Source organism: Mustelus asterias, chromosome 23 (genome assembly GCF_964213995.1).
Source record: "Mustelus asterias chromosome 23, sMusAst1.hap1.1, whole genome shotgun sequence".
In the NCBI taxonomy this organism is placed as follows: domain Eukaryota; kingdom Metazoa; phylum Chordata; class Chondrichthyes; order Carcharhiniformes; family Triakidae; genus Mustelus; species Mustelus asterias.
Genome location: NC_135823.1, coordinates 69234951 through 69250821, shown reverse-complemented (window position 1 = coordinate 69250821; position 15871 = coordinate 69234951). Strand labels below are relative to the sequence as shown.

The 15871-nt window shown below is 41.7% G+C and overlaps 1 protein-coding gene across 6 annotated transcripts in view; it reads left to right on the top strand.

Annotated features, from left to right (window-relative positions):
- pdxdc1 (pyridoxal-dependent decarboxylase domain containing 1) overlaps nucleotides 1–15871 on the top strand; it is an 85918-nt gene that overhangs the window by 11322 nt on the left and 58725 nt on the right. For 3 of the 6 annotated variants that reach the window (XM_078240886.1, XM_078240884.1, XM_078240889.1), the window contains exons 2-5: nucleotides 3419–3492; nucleotides 5146–5214; nucleotides 6102–6182; nucleotides 14316–14465. In XM_078240886.1, the coding sequence (XP_078097012.1) occupies nucleotides 3419–3492; nucleotides 5146–5214; nucleotides 6102–6182; nucleotides 14316–14465 (374 nt within the window). The remainder of the gene's footprint in view (nucleotides 1–3418; nucleotides 3493–5145; nucleotides 5215–6101; nucleotides 6183–14315; nucleotides 14466–15871) is intronic. The other 3 variants (XM_078240890.1, XM_078240887.1, XM_078240885.1) reach the window with 1 other exon arrangement.

Here is a 15871-nt window from a genome sequence, read left to right as displayed (position 1 = left end):
CACGTTCTGCCCCTCTCTGCATGGGTTTCCTCTGGGTGCTCCCGGTTTCCTCCCACAGCCCAAAGATTTGTAAGTTAGGAGGATTGGCCATGCTAAATTGACCCTTCGTGTTCAAGATGTGTATGTTAGGGGGTTTAATGGGGTAAATATGTGGGGTTACTGGAATAGGGTAGACAGGGCAGGCCTGGGTAAGATGTTCTGTCAGAGAGTTGGTGCAGACTCGATGGGCCAAATGGCCTCCTTCTGCACTATAGGGATTCTATATGTTAAAAAAAAAACAGCCTAACTAGGAACACCAAACTCTGAAGCCTGTGTCCTCAGTGTATTCCTGTACAGCGGTGAGACCTGAACAGTTTGTGCTTGGCAGGAGAAAAGGCTGAACAGTTTCCACCTTTGCTGTCTCAGATGTATCCTCAGCATCTCTTGGCTAGACAGGGTCACCCACTGGGAGGTCATGGTGTGCAAGCTTTGTGAGAAAACGCTTTTCTGATTCAACTCTGGATTGGCCCCAGTCATCGGATGTCCTCCCAAAGACATTCTGTCCAGTGACCTAGCCATTGGATCATGAGCTCCTGGGTGTCCCATGCCACAAGCACTTGTGGAATGAGGTGGAGTTATATTGAGTTCCAATTAAAGATTGCAACATTGCAGGATGTTGTAGCAGCAATTCCATAAACCATCTGCCTGTTCATTGTAATATTTTCAAAAATAAAAACAGAAAATGCTGGAGTTGTGAAGATGGTGGATGCTGACGGTGACAGTTAAGAAACAGTCATTGATGACTGTGACCTCTGGAGGCTGAGTGTTTGGAAGGGTACTGGAAAATGTGAGCAGAAGTGAAAAGCTCAGCTGGCCAAGAAGAGGGTCCAGAGAAAATAGGGCAGCAAATCTTGCACTTTCTCAGAAAATGAGGCAGAAACTGTCAGAGTGGGGCCTCCTGAGTCACACCATGCAATCCTAGACCACTACAACACAAGTCACTGTCTTAAAGGATGGAAGGCTGCCACCACAAAATATTAATTGCAGGATGCTTTTTATTAATTTTATGATGTACAGTGATTTGTAACGGATTTTGAGCTGAATTCAGAACTCACCATGTAAGCAGCATTATAGTGTAACATTTCGAAAGGTGAAATTAATGGTTTAATTCTCAGTGCTCCCATTTTACTGCCATGGTTTTGTCAAAACTTCTCACTATGGTGCCAGGTACTAGGTGCCATGATTGAACATTTCTTTAAGCTTTGTGCGTATTATTGAGTCATAGTAGCATTTTATAGTATTCGTAATAGAGTACTGCTGGCACTGCACACTCAAAAATGATAATAGTCAAGCTGTCATTTAGGAAATGTTTTGAATTGAAATGATTTAATTGGGGTGAAATGGTGGTGCAGGTTTATTTTAATTGTTCCCCTGCCTCTAATCTCAAGTTTAAGTCCATTTCAGTATTGAGATTTTAAGATGAGTTACTATACATAGTGCGATCAGACAAAGTCACCATGTTTTGCAAAAGGGAAATTCAATTTATCAATGCTTTTTGAAGATGTAATCTAGTCCAGTAGACAGAGAAGAGCCAATAGATGTTGTATTCCAAAGGGCATTCGAAAAGCTGCCATGCAAAAAGGTTGAGATGCAGGATAAGGGCCCATAGAGTTGGGGATGATATATTCAAATAGATGGAGGATTGGTTAACAGACAGGAAATTAAGAGTAAGAATGAACTGGGCATTTTCAAGTTGACACTGTAACTAGTGGAGTGCCGCAAAGATCCGGGCTTCCGCTATTTACAATCTATACTAACAGCCTAGACAAAGAAACTAAGAGTAATGTACCCTAAGTTTGCTGAGGGGTGAGAATGCAAGATGTGAGGAGGACACAGAGTCTGCAAAGAGGTATAGGTAGGTTACATGAGTGAGAAACAAGGTGGCGGGTGGATAGAGTATAATGCGTGGAAGCATGGGGTTATTCACTTGGGTAGCAACAGTAGAAGAGCAGAATACTTTTAAAATGCATTAGACTGGAATCGTGATGTTCAGAGTGTGTCTGGGAGACTTGTACAAGGAACACAAAGGTGCAGCAAGCAATTAGGCAAATTGCACTGAAAAGTAAAATGCAGCGGATGCTGGAAATCTAAAATAGAAACAGAAACTTCTGGAAAACGCCAGCATGTCTAGCAGCACCTGTGGAGAGAGAGAGTGTGTGTTAATGTTCCAAGTTCAGTCTGACTCTTTTCGGAACTGAACTTCAGTTCTAAAGAAGAGTCATATTGGATTCAACGTTAACTCTAATTCTCTCTCCACACGTGCCTCCAGAAATGAATTTTTCCAGCACCTTTTGTTTTTAATTAAGACAAATGACATGTTGGCCTTCATTGCAAAGGGAGTGGAATACAAGAATAAGGATATTTTGCAACAATTGCATAAACCTTTGGTCGGACCGCACCTTGTACTGTGCACAGTATTGATCTCCATATCTGAGGAAGGATATACTCGTCTTGGAGATGGTACAGCGGAGGTTCATGAGATTGGTTTTTTGGACAATAGATGGAGTAAATTGAGCTCGTGCTCTCTGTGGAGTTTGGAAGAATGAGAGTTGATCACACCCAAGTGTTTGAAGCGAATGAAGAGGATAAGTAGTGTGGGTATTGATAGTTTTATTTCCCCTTGCCAAGGGAATCTAAAATGGGCTCAGGGCAAGGAACCAATCAGTTGGAATGGAGGGGAGGAGAAATTTATTCACTCCAAGGATTGGGAATCTTTGAATTTCTCTCTAGTGTTCCGGATGCCCCATCAGTAAATATATTTAGGGCTGAGATAGATTTTTGATGCCTTGGCATGAAGGAATATGGAGAGTGGCGGGAAAATAATATTGAAGCAGATATTGATAGTTTTGAATGGTTGTTCAGACTCGAGGGACCATATGGTCTATTCCTGCTCCTATTTCTATGTTGCTGAATAGATCCTAGGGCTAGTATATTTCAGTTAATTTGTCTGAGTGCCAGCAGTGGCTCAGGTGGTAACATTCCTGCCTCTGAGACAAAAGGTTGTGCGTTTTAGTCTCACACAATCTGGGCTGGCACTCCGATACAGTAATAAGAAGGTTCTGCACTATCCTTCGTGTGTGACATTAAACCAAGGCCCCCTGAGATGGAGGTGGACGTAAAGGATAATAAGAACAGGAGTTATTTCCAGGGTCCTGGTCAATTGTTATCCCTCAACATCACAAAACTAGATGATGATCTGGTCGTTATCACATTGTTGATTGTACAAGTTAACTGCTATGATTCTTTACCAAATGTAACTACAATTCAAAAGTACTTCATTGGCTGTGGAGTGCTTTGGGATGCTCTGAAGGTGTAAAAGATGCTAAATAAATGCAAGTCTTTCTTTACTTTTAAACATTCTTGTACATTTTTTTGATAGATGGTTGACCCCACTCTAGCTGAGATGGGGAAGAACCTCAATGAGGCTATGAAGATGTTGGAAGATTCTCAAAGGTGAGTCCGGAATTGCTACCAAATTAATCACTTCATCAAAACTGAGCAGGTTTCTTCAAGTGGCATAAAAAGAAAGGATGAATTTTCTTGCATTCACGAAAGGAAGAGAAAAAAATAACATTGAAATGATCTGTCAGTGATTTGGGAACATATTCATTCGATAACTTAAAGCTGCACAACTACAGAGTTAACACATTTTTGTAAATGTCTTCCCTCGTGATAAATTTGGTTGTTTCTTATCATTATCAACACTTCGATCATCCATGTGTCCCATTCTTCAGTTCTGACCAATCATCTCAATAACATCAGAACTCCTGGAATTTCTTCTATCAGTTACTTGGATATAGTATATGAAATAACTTCTGAGAGGCCTGTTTCCCTTCACCAAAATGTATTTATTTACAATGGTTTGCGATACTCAGGCTGGTACTTCTCTGCAGTGGAGATGCTGGCGTTGGACTGGGGTGAACACAGTAAGAGTTTTAACAACAGGTTAAAGTCCAACAGGTTTATTTGGTAGCAAATACCATAAGCTTTCGGAGCTTTCAAGAGCACATTTCCACTCCATCTGACAAAGGAGCAGCGCTCCGAAAGCTTATGGTATTTGCTACCAAATAAACCTGTTGGACTTTAACCTGGTGTTGTTAAAACTCTTACTGACTTCTCTGCAGCACAGTGGTTAGCATTGCTGCCTCAGCATCAGGGACCCAGGTTTGATTCCTGACTTGGGTCACTGTCTGTGCAGAGTCTGCACGTTTTCCTCGTATCTGTGCGGATTTCCTCCGGGTGCTCCCGTTTCCTCCCACTGTCCGAAAGATGTGCTGGTTAGGTACATTGGTCATGCTAAAATTCTCCCTTTAATGTTCTCGAATAGGCGCCAGAGTGTGGCGACTTGGGGATTTTCACAGTAACTTCATTGCAGTGTTAATGTAAGCCTACTTGTGACACTAATAAATAAACTTGTAACCTTTAAACTTTTCTAGTACAGGGTATTCACTCCGAGTGCCGGTGACTTGGACACTCCACATTATAGCTGGTATTTTACGACCTTGCTCGGGTGAGGCTTGTAAAACCCCGCCCAAGGCCGATGGAGAATTCTGTTCTGTGAGCCTACGGGGTGGCCATGCCGTTAAAATTCTGGCCTATGTGTCTCTGTAGAGCTCCCTGATTGGGCAGCCTTAACAGGCTGATATTAGGGAGCTGATATTCCAGCAGGATCGACTCATGGACCTTGTTGAAGTTGTTACAGTATATTTATTCTTCATTGTGTATTTTATCCTTTTGTTAATTTAAATATATTGTGTGCTGTAGTTGTGAGCTGATCAGGTATGGAAAAAAAATGCGTCGAATTATCTTTACTTTGACCATTATGGAACTAGTTTAATGTTTTAATTTTAAAGCATTTGGGAATTGTTTTACAATGGTTATGACTCCATTAACAGGGCTAAAACCTAATGCAGGTTACATCAGTTGATTGTAATTGAAACTATTTAGTTAGTGGTATCTTTTAAAACTGTTCTCAACAAAATTAGTTACTTAAATGTTTCCTTATTCAAATAACATTTTGTCTCTGCGTGATCAGTGGAGGCATTGCTGTTTCTCGCAGTGCGTGTCTCAGATTAGTGATGTCTTCAATTTTATTAATCAACTCAGGGAAGCGGAAGAAGAAAGAGAGAAGAAGAGATATGCCAGAAAAGATATCCCCGGCCCATTGCAGGGCAGGTGAGTAATGCTGTAAATCAAACTTGCGGAGATTGTTCTTGTTTTTTGTGCAGGTTTTTTTATTTTTCGCCATGTCTTCCTATTTTATTTCCAGTGTTATATACTGTGGGAATGTTATTCGACATGTAAATAGTCTGCCAAATTCTTAATAATTTTATTTTGAGTTCTTTTGATGTAGTTTCTAAGTGCCCCAGTTTTTGAAACTTCTTTGTCTGAATTATATTTACTTGAATACCTACCATTGTTAAATGTACTGTTTTAAAATTTGTTTAAATTTACCTGCTTATATTTAGAGGGTAATGAACAGTGAGTGCTGTTCCTTCGCTACTGATCATTACATCATGGCCCTTGGTTCTCATAACAATATTTCAGTTATTGGAATGCTCCTAGATAATGCTGCATAACAGTAATAAGTAGAATTTGTAATTAAACTATCCTCCTTTATGGAAAGTATTTTAACTGGATCTTGGGCTTCCAATTGGAGACACTAATGTGGTTAGCTTGCTGAGAAATTGTACTTTATTATTGCATCACTGCAGTATCTAATGGGAATCCAACCTGGCACATTACTTTTCAAACAGTAAAATATCGATGAGTTTTTAAAAACGTCACCAGCTATGCACAAAATCTGTCTTGCAGATTCACTGAAAAGGACCACTACAAAGTGTTTCTGTACTCCCCGTGCTATATTTTAAAAACTTCAATAAATGTGCCATGCAGAACAGTGTTCCATTATTCATTGTGGAAAAGCTAGAAACCATAATAAGTCCTACAAAATCTCGTCTCAGCACCCCAGAATTAGTGTTTCCAATGAGGGCGTAAGTATTTTCTGTTGATAAACCGATTTGAATTTTATTTTAAGTTTAAACTCAACACTTTTTCTCCAGTGGACAGAACATGACAGCTATTCTTCAACTTGTACAGAACCTTATGCATGGAGAAGATGAGGAGGAATTGCAGACCCATCGGTAATTAGTGAATTTTTACCAGTGTTATTAAAATGGTAAACTTTAAAGTAATGCTTCTATTTTGAAAGTAGGTCAGCAGTGCAGTTAAAACCTGCTTTGCACTTAGAGCTTGAACTTTGTCATTAGTTCAGTGAACTCATAAGAATAATGAGCTAGTTGTGTTTTGTAAAAGAGTGCCAGCAGGAGGAAAGAAAATATCATTTTTTTAAAAATTCTTTGTGAGACATGGGCATCATTGGCAAAGCCAGCATTTGTAACCCATCCCTAATTTCCCTTGAGCGGAGTGCTTACTAAAGGGCAGATAAGAGTCAACCACATTACTGTGGGTCTGGAGTTGCATATGGACCAGAGCCCAGGCAGATTTCCTTAGTGAACCAGATGGGTTTTTATGACAATTAATAGTTTCACGGTCACCATTACCGACTCGAGCTTTCAGTTCCGGTTTTATTAATCATGGGCCCATCGAGCCCGCACCAACCATATTCCTACCCAGGCCCTATCCCCGCAACCCCACGTATTCACCCTGCTAAGGGGCAATTTAACATGGCCAATCAACCTAACCCGCACATCTTTGGAGTGTAGGAGGAAATCCACGCAGACATGGGGAGAACGTGCAAACTCAACACAGACAGTGACCCAAGGCCAAAACAGAACCCGGGGCCCTGGTTCTGTGAGGCAGCAGTGCTAATCATTGTGCCACCGTGCTGCACTAATGTTCATTGAATTTTAAATTCCACCAGCTGCCATGATGGGATTTGAACCCATGTCCCCTGAGAATTTAACTTTGGATTAATAGTCTAGTGACATTACCACTATGCCACCATCTCTCCCATTTTAGGGTATGTGATTTGGTGCAGTGTAGTATCCTATAACAAATCTGATTACTGCACAGCCTCATGTAAGTCTATTTGATGGCTAAGTACCACAAATTTATCATAGAATCACCATAGAAATCATAGAAACCCTACAGTGCAGAAAGAGGCCATTTGGCCCATCGAGTCTGCACCGACCACAATCCCACCCAGGCCCTACCCCCATATCCACCCACTAATCCCTAATTTCCTACCTATCTCAGGACACTAAGGGGCAATTTTAGCCCGGCCAATCAACCTAACCCGCACATCTTTGGATTGTGGGAGGAAACCGGAGTACCCGGAGTGTTATGTAATGAGCCAGACGTGATAAAAGATCTTAAAGTAAGGGAACACTTAGGAAGCAGTGATCATAATATGGTAGAATTCAGTCTGCAATTTGAAAGAAGGAAGGCAGAATCAGATGTGAAGGTTCTACAGTTAAATAAAGGTAATTACAGGCGCATGAGGGAGGAACTGACAAAAATCGACTGGAAGCAGAGCCTAATGGGAAAGACAGTAGAACAGCAATGGCAGGAGTTTCTGGGAGTAATTGAGGACACAGTGCAGAGGTTCATCCCAAACAAAAGAAAGGTTATCAGAGGGGGGATTAGGCAGCCATGGCTGACAAAGGAAGTCAGGGAATGCATCAAGGCAAAAGAGAGAGCCTATAATGTGGCAAAGAGTAGTGGGAAGTCAGAAGATTGGGAAGGCTATAAAAACAAACAGAGGATAACAAAGAGAGAAATAAGGAAGGAGAGGATCAAATATGAAGGTAGGCTAGCCAGTAACATTAGGAATGATAGTAAAAGTTTCTTTAAATACATTAAAAACAAACGGGAGGCAAAAGTAGACATTGGGCCGCTCCAAAATGACGCTGGTAATCTAGTGATGGGAGACAAGGAAATAGCTGAGGAACTTAATAAGTACTTTGCGTCAGTCTTCACAGTAGAAGACATGAGTAATATCCCAACAATTCAGGAAAGTCAGGGGGCAGAGTTGAATATGGTTGCCATCACAAAGGAGAAAGTGCTAGAGAAACTAAAAGGTCTGAAAATTGATAAATCTCCGGGCCCAGATGGGCTACATCCTAGAGTTCTAAAGGAGATAGCTGAAGAAATAGTGAAGGCGTTAGTTATGATCTTTCAAAAGTCACTGGAGTCAGGGAAAGTCCCAGAGGATTGGAAAATTGCTGTTGTAACCCCACTGTTCAAGAAGGGAACAAGAAAAAAGATGGAAAATTATAGGCCAATTAGCCTAACCTCAGTTGTTGGCAAAATTCTAGAATCCATCGTTAAGGATGAGATTTCTAAATTCTTGGAAGTGCAGGGTCGGATTAAGACAAGTCAGCATGGATTTAGTAAGGGGAGGTCGTGCCTGACAAACCTGTTAGAGTTCTTTGAAGAGATAACAAATAGGTTAGACCAAGGAGAGCCAATGGATGTTATCTATCTTGACTTCCAAAAGGCCTTTGACAAGGTGCCTCACGGGAGACTGCTGAGTAAAATAAGGGCCCATGGTATTCGAGGCAAGGTACTAACATGGATTGACGATTGGCTGTCAGACAGAAGGCAGAGAGTTGGGATAAAAGGTTCTTTCTCAGAATGGCAACCGGTGACAAGTGGTGTCCCGCAGGGTTCAGTGTTGGGGCCACAGCTGTTCTCTTTATATATTAACGATCTAGATGACGGGACTGGGAGCATTCTGGCCAAGTTTGCCGATGATACAAAGATAGGTGGAGGGGCAGGTAGTATTGAGGAGGTGGGGAGGCTGCAGAAAGATTTAGACAGTTTAGGAGAGTGGTCCAAGAAGTGGCTGATGAAATTCAACGTGGGCAAGTGCGAGGTCGTACACTTTGGAAAAAAGAATAGAGGCATGGACTATTTTCTAAACGGTGACAAAATTCATAATGCTAAAGTGCAAAGGGACTTGGGAGTCCTAGTCCAGGATTCTCTAAAGGTAAACTTGCAGGTTGAGTCCGTAATTAAGAAAGCAAATGTAATGTTGTCATTTATCTCAAGAGGCTTGGAATACAAAAGCAGGGATGTACTTCTGAGGCTTTATAAAGCACTGGTTAGGCCCCATTTGGAGTACTGTGAGCAATTTTGGGCCCCACACCTCAGGAAGGACATACTGGCACTGGAGCGGGTCCAGCGGAGATTCACACGGATGATCCCAGGAATGGTAGGCCTGACATACGATGAACGTCTGAGGATCGTGGGATTATATTCATTGGAGTTTAGGAGGTTGAGGGGAGATCTGATAGAAACTTACAAGATAATGAACGGCTTAGATAGGATGGACGTAGGGAAGTTGTTTCCATTAACAGGGGAGACTAGGACGCGGGGGCACAGCCTTAGAATAAAAGGGAGTCACTTTAGAACAGAGATGAGGAGAAATTTCTTCAGCCAGAGAGTGGTGGGTCTGTGGAATTCATTGCCACAGAGGGCTGTGGAGGCCGAGACGTTGAGCGTCTTCAAGACAGAAATTGATAAATTCTTGATTTCTCGAGGAATTAAGGGCTATGGGGAGAGAGCGGGTAAATGGAGTTGAAATCAACCATGATTGAATGGTGGAGTGGACTCGATGGGCCGAATGGCCTTACTTCCGCTCCTATGTCTTATGGTCTTATGGTCTTAACCCATGCAGACACGAGGAGAATGTGCAAACTCCTCACAGACAGTGACCCAAGCCGGGAATCGAACCCAGGTCCCTGGAGCTGTGAAGCAGCAGTGCTAACCACTGTGCCACTTCTAATGAAACTTGTGATGCATGTTTGGTTTTGACCTCCTGCCCCTAACTTTTGTTTCAAATTTACTTGAAAATGTTAACTCTTGAGCAGAAGCAAATCATTTCCTTAATAACCAGAAACTACTGGTACATACCTGGACACTGGGTGGTGTTGCAGACTAGTTCAAAAAGAAATTATGAGTCTTATAGGTGTTTAAGCTGAAGGAAATATGTTTCTGATGGGAAATTGGTGTGGTGAGTACAAAGATTTAAATCTGGCTTGAACTCAATGCAGGGCCCCAAGCAGTTTGTCTTGACGGTACCATGAGCTGATTTCAATTTTGTTATTGGATTTTGGATGAATCTTGCAAAGTGCCATTTATGGAATTGAACCCGGAAACAAAACCATTTGTAGTTTGAAGCCGACTTCAAAAGATCCTTCTGATTGGTTCTGAATTGAACTTTTGTTTTTTTTTTATATAGTGCACTTGCACCTCTGTAACATTGTACATCTCTATCCTTGCCTTGTCTGTTGCTGAAACCCTCTCCTACTCCTTTGTCACCTTCAAATTCCACTTTTCCAATCTCCTGTTTGGCCTTACCATCCTCCACGAATTTCAGCTTGGTCAAGACGCTGCTATCTATATCTTAACCCGTATCACACCCTGCTCATCCTTCACCCCAGTGCTTGCTGACTTGTATTGATCCAATACCTCCAATTTAAAAGTTTCAGCCTTGTGTTCAAACCTCTTCCATTTACTCAATCCTCCCCATCAGTGCAAACTCTTCCAGCCAACAACCTACTGAGGCTCTGTGCTATTCCACTGCCATCTCTTGTGCACCTCTCATTTTGGTGGCCGTGCCATCTTGGTCCTCAGCCCTGGAATTCCTTCCCTGAAATTCTCTGCATTCCCCTCCTACTTTGACTTGCTTAAAACCTACTTCTTTAGCATAGCTTTTTGTAGCCACCCACCCACTATATTTGTGCTGATTTTCTATCTTAAGATTCCATATAAATGCAAGTTGCCGTTGTGAAAGGGGTATTCTTCGGAGACTTCATAGCATAATATACCACATGATTCATACCTTTCAGGAGAGGGAGGGGCAGAGTTGGTATAAATGGCATGGTGGCACAGTGGTTAGCACTGCTGCTTCACAGCACCAGGGACCCGGGTTCAATTCCCGGCTTGGGTCACTGTCTGTGTGGTGTTTGCACCTTCTCCCCAGGTCTGCATGGGTTTCCTCCCACAGTCCAAAGATGTGCAGGTTAGGTGGATTGGCCATGCTAAATTGCCCCTTAATGTCAAGGGGGACTAGCCAAGGTAAATGCATGAGGTTCTGGTGATAAGGCTTGGGTGGAATTGTGGCTGGTGCAAACTCGATGGGATGAATGGCCTCCTTCTGCACTGTAGGATTCTATGAAGCCCTGGAACCATCTTGATTATTGGTTTCCTGGTTTGGACTGATCTCTTTTTACGTCGGCTATTGACGGACAGAAATTAGGTTTTCTCCCATTAGCCTTGACTGGTGCTACCCAGTGTTGCCATTGACTTATTTACCGTATTACCATGAGATGGGGGGAAGAAAGTATATCCCTGTTGTGCAACATGCATTTTTGTACTGCAAATTCATCAGTGTTAGTTGCTGTTGCCATTTTAGACATCAATTGTAAATACATAACTATGAGCACCTAGCACTGTACAACATGCTACCTCTAGATATCTCAACTTTTGAAAAGACAATATTTTTAATTGTACACAGACTATAATTCACAATGCAAATGGGTACTGTACAGAAATCTTGCATCACCTGATATCACTCTGGCCTCTGAGTCAGATCTTATCTTGAGCCCCACTCCGGGATTTAGACACACAATTTAGACTGTCTATTTAATGCAGTAGTGAGAAAGTGTTTTGAGTACAGTATTATCAGAGGTGCCGACTGTGGCACAGTGGTTAGCACGGCTGCCTCACAGCGCTACTGACCCGGGTTCGATTCCTGGTTTGGGTCACTATCTGTGCAGAGTCTGCACGTTCACCCATGTCTGCGTGGGTTTCCTCCGGGTGCTCCAGTTTCCTCAGTCCAAAAGACGCGCTGCTCAGGTGCATTGGCCATGCTAAATTCTCCCTCAGTGTACCCGAAGAGGTGCCAGAGTTTGGTGACTAGGGAATTTTCGCAGTAACTTCATTGCAGTGTTAATGTGAGCCTACTTGTGACAATAATAAATAAACTTTAAGTAAAAAAAACCTTTACTTTGTGGCCGGTCATGTAGGCATGAAAGGTTCAGTGGTACTATTTAGGATGTTTTTTCAATATTCTGGTTGACATTCCAATCCTACACCAACATTACCAGATAAATGAATTGGTCATTTATCTAAATTGTTTGTAGGTCTTTACTGTGTAATTGTTTATTTACCAACAGTAACCATTACATTTGAAAATGATCCATTATATGGAATTGCTTTGGGACATTTTTGCAAGATAAGGTGCTTTAAGAATGCTTTTTCGTTCTTTATATATCTTCAGTAAATAGTATGCAGAAAAAAATTATTGGGTAAAATTAATTTGTGTATATTAAGTTTATTGGTTAAATACAAATTGAGAAGCAGTCATGCTGTTTTCATCTTTTGTGAATTATTAGTGAAATTCATATTAAGTGTTTGGGGCCATAATACAAATCTACTAATCATATGCAGTATTGGTCCAATTTGGAATAAACAATGCAAGAAATATAAGCTTCATAACAAACATATCTTGAAGTGCAGTGTCCCCAAGGCTTTCATTAATAATAAGACAAATTAGCAATATTTTAAATCTTTTACAAGACACTTAATTCAATTATGATGCTGGTTTTGTCTCTTGGATCAGTACATTAATACAAATATGTAGACAACTAATTCAATTAGTCGTCTTCTTTGGTTTTAGAAATTGCCCATAAATTCATCTGCCAAAAAATTAGCTTTATAATCTCATTGCTCCCGTTTTATTGGAATACAAAGAGAGTGCTAAATTACTTTGATTTAGTAAATTTAGATGAAAACATTTTAATCTGACCAGTAGGAACCTTTTAGAGGAAATGAATTTGTAAAATTATATCATAGTGGAACACACTTTTGAAAATGAGGGTACCAACCTCCTTACCACAGTGTAGATTAGTTTTTTTGCTCAAAAAATGGATGGCAGCGTGGTGTAATGCAGGCTGAGGCCCACTCTGTTCCTAATTTCTCCCGTGCTGTTTTTGGGAGCTCTAAACAGAAACAAAGTATTCCTCCCTCCTCCTTGGTAGGGGTGAAGAATTATCGATTCATGTAGTAGCCGCAGTGGGTCTTTTCTTGGGCATGCTTCTTGTGGTTAGCAACAACATATGCTGGGGAGCAGACTGCCTGCGTCACTCTCTTAGATGTATAAGATGCACTTTGTAGGGGGAAGTCAACCAGGGCACATAAGAGAGTGCATGCCCTCCCAAGACAATAGCCATACTGTCAAAAATTAAAGCAAGAAAGTGATTAACTGGTACCACGAAGAACTGTTTGTGATGTTCCGTGCAGTTTCTTAACTCTTGGCAGGCCTTTTAGAACTAGATGAGATTTCAATACCAATTTCTGTGATAGCATCACCAAATTATGCAGGAAGTTTATCCAAAGTTTGAAGACATCTTGAGCTAATTCCTAAATACAGCAAGAAAACAATGCTGAGAAAAATTGGTCATTTTTGTATGGTACGTACAACTCAAACGGGTCATTTAGCCCAACAGGTGTTTATGAGCCATACAAGCCTCTTCCGACTTTTCTTCATCTTACCCTATCAGCAAATCGAATCCGCTTAACTGTTCTTGTTAGTAATACTGAGCTATTTATAAACTAACTGTTACCCAATACCTGGATTTTTGTTCTGGATTTTTGCCTGTAAACATGAAGCTTCAACAAAGTGAATCTTTTTTGCAGCAATACTCCAATATGAAGTAGCTATGTGGCAAGTAACCAACACACTATGTTCCTGAATCTGATATGAATAAGGTTAATTGGCACCAATCTTCTAGTCCCTGTTGATTTTATATTGCACACTTGACATTCTCAGTCCAGACAAAAGACTTTCCCAGAACCAATTAATTGACGATCAGAGATTATCGGGTTAGATATTTCTGATGAATTCTTCAAGGTGTGGACTGCATGGGGGCTAGAGTGGGCAAATCAACGGGATTTGAAGATTGGTGCCAGTGAACATTACATGGACTCCAAGTATTTGGTATTGGTGCATCAGCCATTGGTTCTAGTATATGATGGGCCAAATGGCCGCCTCCTGCAATGTAGAGGGAAAACTGGGTAAGGAAAAGAAAGATATGCAGAGAGAAATTTTGTGGCATTTCCCAAGGCATTAATTTTAATGTTATATTCATACTGGATTAGAAACCTATGTAAGATAATGTTAGCAATTGTATTTTGATAAACTTGCTTTTTCCTTACTAATATCTTTTGTTTTCATGTATATTTTAAGGTGAGGGAATTTTCTCATGAAAACTAATGCTGGATTTTAATAACCTTTGTGTGATTAGCAGATTACAGAACGTTGGTGAGCAGGGCCACATATCCTTATTGGGTCACAGTTTGGCAGCGTACATCTCGGTACTAGACAAAGAAAGACTGCGAAAATTGACAACTAGGATTTTGTCGGACACCACGCTTTGGTTGTGCAGACTTTTCAGGTAATAGTTTTTATCAGTGCAAAGCAGCACACACTATCCCATTGAAGAAAACTGGGACAGCATGTTACATTCCAGCATTCTCCCGCAGGGTGATATGATGTGCCTGTCCTTTAATTATGCTAGCTGTGTGGGAAATTGAAGAGCTAAGAAGGGTAAAGACAGAGGGAGATCAGAGAATCAAAATCACAGGGCAATTTAAAAGGGAACCCAAAAGTTTTTTACCACTATATAATATTAAAGGAATGGCAGAGCTTATAAAGGATAAAAAGGACATTTCTTGTGGAGGCAGAGGACTAGACTGAATGCGTACTTTGCATCTGGTTAATGAGCAGTATCGGAAAAGGAGTAGAAATATTGGATAGGAGGAGGATAGATAGAAGCACAGTGGTTAGCATTGCTGCTTCACATCGCCAGGGACCCGAGTTCGATTCCTGGCTTGGGTCACTGTCTGTGTGGAGTTTGCGTGTTCTCCCCGTGTCTGCGTGGGTTTCCTCCGGGTGAAATCATAGAAATCATAGAATCATAGAAACCCTACAGTGCAGAAAGAGGCCATTCGGCCCATCGAGTCTGCACTGACCACGATCCCACCCAGGCCCTATCCCCATATCCTACCCGCTAATCCCTCTAACCTACACATCCCGGGACACTACGGGGCAATTTAGCATGGTCAATTAACCTAACCCGCACATCTTTGGATTGTGGGAGGAAACCGGAGCACCCAGAGGAAACCCACGCAGACACGAGGAGAATGTGCAAACTCCACACAGACAGTGACCCAAGCCAGGAATTGAACCCAGGTCCCTGGAGCTGTGAAGCAGCAGTGCTAACCACTGTGCTACCGTGTCGCCCCTCTGGTTTTCTCCCGGTGCGCTGGTTTCCTCCCACATTCTGAAAGACGTGCTGGTTAGGTACATTGACCCGAACAGGCGCCGGAGTGTAGCGACTGGGGGAATTTCACAGTAACTTTGTTGCAGTGTTAATGTAAGCCTTACTTGTGACTAATAAATAAACTTTACTTTTACTTTAAATTAACAACATTCATTTAGCAAACTATCCGGTTCTGATGGGATGTGTCCTGGGTTGAACAAAGACCAATACAGCACAGGAACAGGCCCTTCGGCCCTCCAACCCTGCGCCGCTCATGTGCCCAACTAGACCATTCGTTTGTATCCCTCTATTCCCAGTCTGTTCATGTGGCTATCTAGATAAGTCTTAAACGATCCCAGCGTGTCTGCCTCAATCACCTTGCTTGGCAGTGCATTCCAGGCCCCCACCACCCTCTGTGTAAAATATATCCCCCTGACATCTGTGTTGAACCTTGCCCCCCTCACCTTGAACCCGTGACCCCTTGTGTTCGTCACCTCCAACCTCGAAAAAAGCTTCCCACTGTTCACCCTATCTATGCC